The sequence below is a fragment of the Nicotiana tabacum genome, chromosome 3 (genome assembly GCF_000715075.1).
Source record: "Nicotiana tabacum cultivar K326 chromosome 3, ASM71507v2, whole genome shotgun sequence".
NCBI classification, from domain to species: Eukaryota; Viridiplantae; Streptophyta; class Magnoliopsida; order Solanales; family Solanaceae; genus Nicotiana; species Nicotiana tabacum.
Genome location: NC_134082.1, coordinates 83,397,386 through 83,404,389, shown reverse-complemented (window position 1 = coordinate 83,404,389; position 7,004 = coordinate 83,397,386). Strand labels below are relative to the sequence as shown.

The following is a 7,004-nucleotide window of genomic DNA, read 5'->3' as shown; positions in this document are numbered from 1 at the left end:
CTATACTATAGCCAGATTATGTAAATAAATTTTCTTTGTGCTAATCATATATTTTACAAAGACAGGAACAAAATCCGCACAAGAGTTAATATATAATTATTGCACTCTAAATATTTTTCTCCACTTATAATTATAAGAGGCTGGTTAAGGATTGGATGTATAAAGAGATTTGAAAGAATATATCAGCTTCACCAGTGTTACAAGGATTGGGTCACTAACTCTTGACTAAAAACAATACCCATAGGACCCAATAGTTGCATAATTGCAAAGACATGGAGTTAGTCCAACTAAAACCCTATAATTAGTGATTAGCACGTTTATTTGTGTCACGTATATGTGCCAACTTGTAATTATTCTCCTTCTTCCATAATCCCATTTCTGATTTTGCTTTCAATTCTCCAAATTATGGAGCTTCTCTTTTGGAGAAATGCTCAGAGAACTCCAAGAATAGTAGTACTTGTTTCTTTAACATTAATAATTCTTGGTCTTATCCCTCTTTACCACCCTTTTAATTTGTATGCTGCAGATGTTATAGTTGTAGATCATTCTTCTAAAACACCACAACCATATCAGACCAAGGACCAAAAGATAAAGATTGCGGAGGAAGACTGTGATGTATTCATTGGAGACTGGGTTCCTAATCCAGACGGTCCATATTACACGAACACGACATGTTGGGCAATACACGAGCACCAATATTGCATGAAATATGGGAGGCCTGATACTGATTTCTTGAGATGGAGGTGGAAGCCAAAAGGGTGCGACCTGCCCATTTTCAACCCGTATCAGTTTTTGGATATGATGAGGAACAAGTCTATGGCATTTATTGGAGATTCAGTGGGAAGAAACCAAATGCAGTCTTTAATTTGCCTCTTGTCCCGGGTACACGATAATTTCCCTCTTCCTGCTAATGTTATACTTCCTTAACTTTAAAAAAAAAAAATATGGTTTTTACACATATTAACAAATTCATCTTTTAGCATTAATTAATAATGAAATTGACCATATTAATCTTATTTTGCTCATCAAAAATATAATAAATTCTCATAGGCTCTTTATTCCAAGGACAACTTTGAAAAAAAGAAGTTAATTCCTTCTTAATATCTTAAATAATCATATATTGTTGACTACAAAACATAAAGACAAAAAATTAATTAAAATGAACCGGAGGGAGTATTGCTTATGCCTTTCATTTAATTTACATGAAGTGATCACTAGATAGGAGTATGTCTGTACCCCCATTCCCCAACCCCCTCAAAAAAAAAAAAAAAAAAAAAAATAACCCGACAAACCCCCCACACCCTCCTCATTTTTTTCCCTTTTAGTTTCACTTGGCTTGTAGTGGAATCCAGACGGTAGCATAAGAGGAGGTTTGGTCAATGGACAATGGTCGAAGTTTAGGTGAAATTCTATTAAAGCATCAAGACGTTTTCTCAATTTTAAGGGCCCAATATATTCAAAACTTATTGTTTTATTAATCCGGATTTCTATCAAGTAAGTTTTCTAAAGGGGTAAAAGGTTTTTACAGAAAGATTCTTTATTTTCAACACTGGAATATGAAATTTCTGATTATAGGTTCCAAATTTTTTCTACAATTTGGATGGTAAGAAATAGTAGAAAAACCGGAAATTTTATATTCAGCTGAAGATTTTGGCGTGTGCTATTGCAATAATTTCAGTCCCGATATATATTAGCTGGGCGCTTGTGACATGATACAGTAGGCCGTTAAAAGCAGATCTAATCAAAGTTGTCTTTTTCCCATAAGAAGCAAAAGGCCACTATCATGATGAGATTGCTCGATGGATACTTTTGCAATTATGTCCAAATGAGCCCAAAAAATTAAATAAAGAACTACGATAATTGGAAGCACAGAGAATCAATGTCGGTCCAAGGGGGAGGCAGCTAAACAATTGCTTTAGACCCAAGTTGAAGGCCCCCATTTTTTTTCATTATTAGTTAATATTATATTATTATAAAAAAGATACTCATCCATGCTTTTTCCTTTTGGATATAGAGGTTATTTAATTTAGAAAAAAATAGAGGTTATTTGGATTTTAATAATAAACATGCAATATGGCAAAGTAACAATTTGATGACGGCAGTGATAATAAGAAAATAAAAGCAAAGTCTTTTGTAACATCTTTTAAAGTAGATTATTTCTTCTAAAAAGTAGATCAAGTTATTTTTATTAATTTCAAGTAAATTTGTACTAATTCAAATTCATAAAAATATTATTTTAAAATCTACTTTGTAAGTACAAAAATTAAGATCATTAGGAAATGGACGTTTTCTTAACCGCGGATGTTTCTTATTAAAAAAAAGTTCGAAGCAATTAGTAAATGTCTTCAATTGTGGGAGCTAGAAAGTAGACTAGTGAATGGCCAAAATACATATATATATATATATATATATATATATATATAAAGAAATCATAAATATATAAAATTTTATTAAATAAATTTAAGACATTTTCTTAACGTTGGGCTTTGGGCCCACCAAATTCATTGAGTCGCCTCCTGCGTATAATGCCAGCTTAGAGTTTGCATATTATATCATTTAGTCGTGTTTAATTTGTTTGCCAATAGTATATGCCAAAAGATACTTGGCTAGTATTGAGTCGATCCCTTAAAAAATATACTTAAATAGTGTCATGTTATGACAACTTGTTAGAGAATCCAATCCTGGGAAACGTGGGTTCCTCATCTCTTTCTCCATTAAGAAATGTTAAGAATCAAGAATATATCAGTCCCTTTCTTGATCTTCGTTTAATGAAAATATAAATTTAAAATAAAACTAATTAAGCTCGAATTACATAATGAGTCATGAAAAATAGTTACATAATACGATAAAAAGTTTGGTGCTTTCTCTCTGGCTTCTCATCGCGGCTTGCGAAATATCAGATTTTGTTACGGTTGTTAAGTCTACAAACAAAATTTACATTAGTAGTTGATTAAAAAAAATTGTTACTATAAAGTGTGTTTGAATAGTTTAATTTGGTGTGAGGGTTTTTGGAAAGATCATGCACACTTGACTTAAAGTGAATAGCTAGTACCACATCAACATAATGTTACAAATGACTTTGAGTTGGTTTAGGCTAATAACTAAAGTCTCACAAAAAATCAAAAAATCATGCAGCTGTGGCTTAAAACGAACAATATAACATCCTATTAAAAGTTGGTTGCCTTGAAATATTTTTTTTTAAAATGTAAACAAATTATTTCGAAAAAACTCTTTACTTTTTTTAATTCAAAGATAATAAAAAGATAAGATATTTTTGAACATTAGTAGAGAGTTTTATAATTATTTATAATAGAAGTTATATCATGGATAAACTCAAAAAATCGAAATCTTATGGAATATTTACATAATATCCGACCATATTTATTTTTTATTTTTTATAGCTAATATAAATAGATATATACCGATAACACACGATTATATACATATTATATATGGATTATATATAAATTACACATCATTCAATTTTTTTAATTTAAGTGGTCAGGTGAGCACCTATTTAGGCTAATTAGATAAAGCCAAAAGAAAATATTAAACAATTTCAACCAAAGAGTAAAAATATAATTAAAGTTCATATGTAGACAATATTTTATTAAAACTCATCCTTTTATAGTGAAATAAATTAATTTTTTGTAACAAAATATATAATGACATAAAAAATAAGATAAAAGAAAATAAATATTGAAAACAAATGTTAGAAAGATCTAAAAACGAGAAATAAAAGATGACAATAAATTTCTTCTTATGTTTCATCTTTAATTTGTTGAATATAAAATATTTGAAAGTTAATCTCATCGATTTCAACTATTTTTTTTTCCAACTCAAATACATAGATTATAAGATAAGAATATCTTAGAATATATTTTTAATTTACATTATATATCGTTTTTAAAAATCACTATTACTAACAAACTGATATGATATTCGAATTTGAATTGGAATGCAATTTGAGCAGTTTGTATTGAGGTTAAGCCAAGTATGGTATCGAAAATTAAACTACTTGACAATTTTAAGACAATATATGCAATGTTTTATAATAATAATCAACTAATTTAATATTTAATGATTCAAAGAACAAAATTTTTGTATATATAAGGTATTAAAAATTCAAATTCTGGGGGTTAGAGATATTGATAAACTTAAAGTGGAGTCATACTGAAATAAATCCGGCCAAAGAGTCATTTTAATTTTTAATAGCCGACTAAATTGAATTTTAAATTAAGGATAATATCTTCACTTGCATCACTATAAAGATAATAATTATTATTATAATAAATATATATAAATTTTTAGAAACTGAAATTTCAAAAACTAAATATTTTTTGAAAGATACAATTATATCAAATAAGAGTTCAAGTCGTAGTATAAGAGTCACGTCGTAATCAAAGAATCGTTTATATCGTGTCAACCTTTGTGCTTTGCCATAAATATGAGTTATTATTTCACTTTATGGCTATTTTTAGGTTCCAATGACACCTATGAGAATATTATAAAAATAAAATTATCACTACGAGAATTGAGAAAATGTTAGTCTTTTTTCATGTAGTGTTTCTTAATTAATATTTGACGATTATCCATAATTATTTAGAAGGTTTAAATATTGAGGTTATTTACATATAATTCAAATAACTCGGATATTTAACATGGTTAATGTCAAATATCAAAATGGAGTAAACAAAATTCACTAGCTAAAGAAGTTTTGATATTTTTAGATAGCCAACTCATTTTAGTTTTGAATTAAGAATGATATTTTCATCTATTTGTTATAAAAATAATTATTATTGAAAAATAATGTTTTAGAAAATGAAATTTAAGAAAGAAATATTTTTTTAAGAGATATCAACACACCAAATAAGAGTTCAAGTAGTAGTAAAAAAGTTAAGTCTTATCCAAAGAGTTATTCATTGTCTCAACATCTGATTGTTTTGCCATAAATATGGGTTATTATTTTGCTTCCTGATTATTTTTAGGATCCAATGACACCGGCAAGAATGGTATCAAAAAAGAAAAATAGAAAAAATGGTTAATTTTTTTCAGGTAGTTAATATCCAATGATTATCTATATTTATTGAGAAAGTGTAAATTTTAAGATTATTTACATACAATTCAAATAACTTAAATATTTGACGTGATCAGTGTCCGCGCATCCGCGCGGGTACTAATACTAGCTTAAAATAAAACTAATTAAGCTCGAATTACATAATGAGTCATGAAAAATAGTTACATAATACGATAAAAAGTTTGGTGCTTTCTCTCTGGCTTCTCATCGCGGCTTGCGAATATCAGATTTTGTTATGGTTGTTAAGTGTACAAACAAAATTTACATTAGAAGTTGATTAAAAAAATTTGTTACTATAAAGTGTGTTTGAATAGTTTAATTTGGTGTGAGGGTTTTTGGAAAGATCATGCACACTTGACTTAAAGTGAATAGCTAGTACCACATCAACATAATGTTACAAATGACTTTGAGTTGGTTTAGGCTAATAACTAAAGTCTCACAAAAAATCAAAAAATCATGCAGCTGTGGCTTAAAACGAACAATATAACATCCTATTAAAAGTTGGTTGCCTTAACCAACAATTGCAAATGCTTGAATATGTGTTTCAACAAAAAGACAATGGTGAAATTAACTAATAAGTTACTAATTCATTTTGGATTATTTTTTTTTGTTTTTTTTGGGTATTACAGGTGGAATATCCCATTGATATTTCTTATGACGATGATCAAAATTTCAAAAGGTGGAAATACACAACTTATAACTTTACCTTAGCAGCATATTGGTCACCATTCTTGGTCACGGTTAAAGAATCAGATCCTGATGGTCCTAGTCGCACAGGTCTTTTCAATCTTTATCTTGATGAACCTGATGTAAAATGGATAACCCAAATTGAACAATTCGACTATCTCATCCTCAATTCTGCCCACTGGTTTACAAGATGCAGTGTCTACTACGAGAAAAATCAAATAATTGGTTGTCGTTATTGTGGACTCCCAAATGTCACTGATCTTCCAATAAATTATGGCTATCAAAAGGCACTTAAGACAACTTTAGAAGCCATCAATAGATTAAAAAATTATAAAGGGGTTACTTTTCTTAGGACTATTGCGCCTTCTCATTTTGAAGGTGGTGAATGGAATAAGGGTGGAAATTGTATTAGAAGAAGGCCATTTAGAAGCAATGAGACATCTTTGGATGGTTTATGTTTGGAATTTTATATGACACAAGTTGAAGAATTTAAGGTTGCATCTGATGAAGGAAAGAAAAGGGGTAAGAGGTTCAGATTATTGGACATGACACAAGCCATGTTGTTGAGACCAGATGGTCACCCTAGTAGATATGGACATTGGCCTAATGAGAATGTAGTTTTGTATAATGATTGTGTACATTGGTGTTTGCCTGGTCCTATTGATTCTTGGAGTGATTTTTTGCTTCATATGTTGAAGTTGGAGGGCAGGAGAGCCCTTGAGGAAAGTCTTCAACTAAAGTAAGGGAGGAAAATGAAAATCAATGCCTACCCTATTTTTTATTTGTTTAATTATTTATATTGTGTTGTTGTTTTGGTTTAATTTAAGGAGAATAGTATTACTTGACCTGAAAAGTTGTAATGATTGACTAGGAAAATAATGTAAAAAAGAAAGCATTGTTGAGCTGAGCATGTGTTATTCTTTGATGATTAACAAATCGTGTCTGAGAACCAGATTTCATGTTCCAGTTTAATATGCTGCTAGACTAAGGTGCAGGCGGGAGAGATGAATGTCAAGTGAATCATGCACATAGCAGGCTAATGGCAGAATGTTGTTCGAATGCGAAAGGCTAGTATTCCCATGCGAGTTGGAATTCCCAGAAGATCATGTCCATGTCCTAAAAGGAATACGCGTATTGAAGGACTTCATGCACCAGAAGGAATTTGTATTTATGGAAAACATTTGTATGGAGAAAGAAGGATAAAGAGTTGGAAATAAATAAGTAAATCGGATCTAAATAT

The 7,004-nt window shown here is 29.8% G+C and overlaps 1 protein-coding gene across 1 annotated transcript; it reads left to right on the top strand.

The window, feature by feature from the left end:
* The first annotated feature begins 297 nt into the window (after positions 1-297).
* Positions 298-6,713, top strand: LOC107798800 (protein trichome birefringence-like 19). The gene is made up of 2 exons (XM_016621838.2): positions 298-882; positions 5,707-6,713. Exons 1-2 carry the CDS (start codon positions 406-408, stop codon positions 6,505-6,507), a joined length of 1,278 nt encoding a protein of 425 aa, XP_016477324.1. The 5' UTR covers positions 298-405; the 3' UTR covers positions 6,508-6,713.
* The last annotated feature ends 291 nt before the right edge of the window (positions 6,714-7,004 follow it).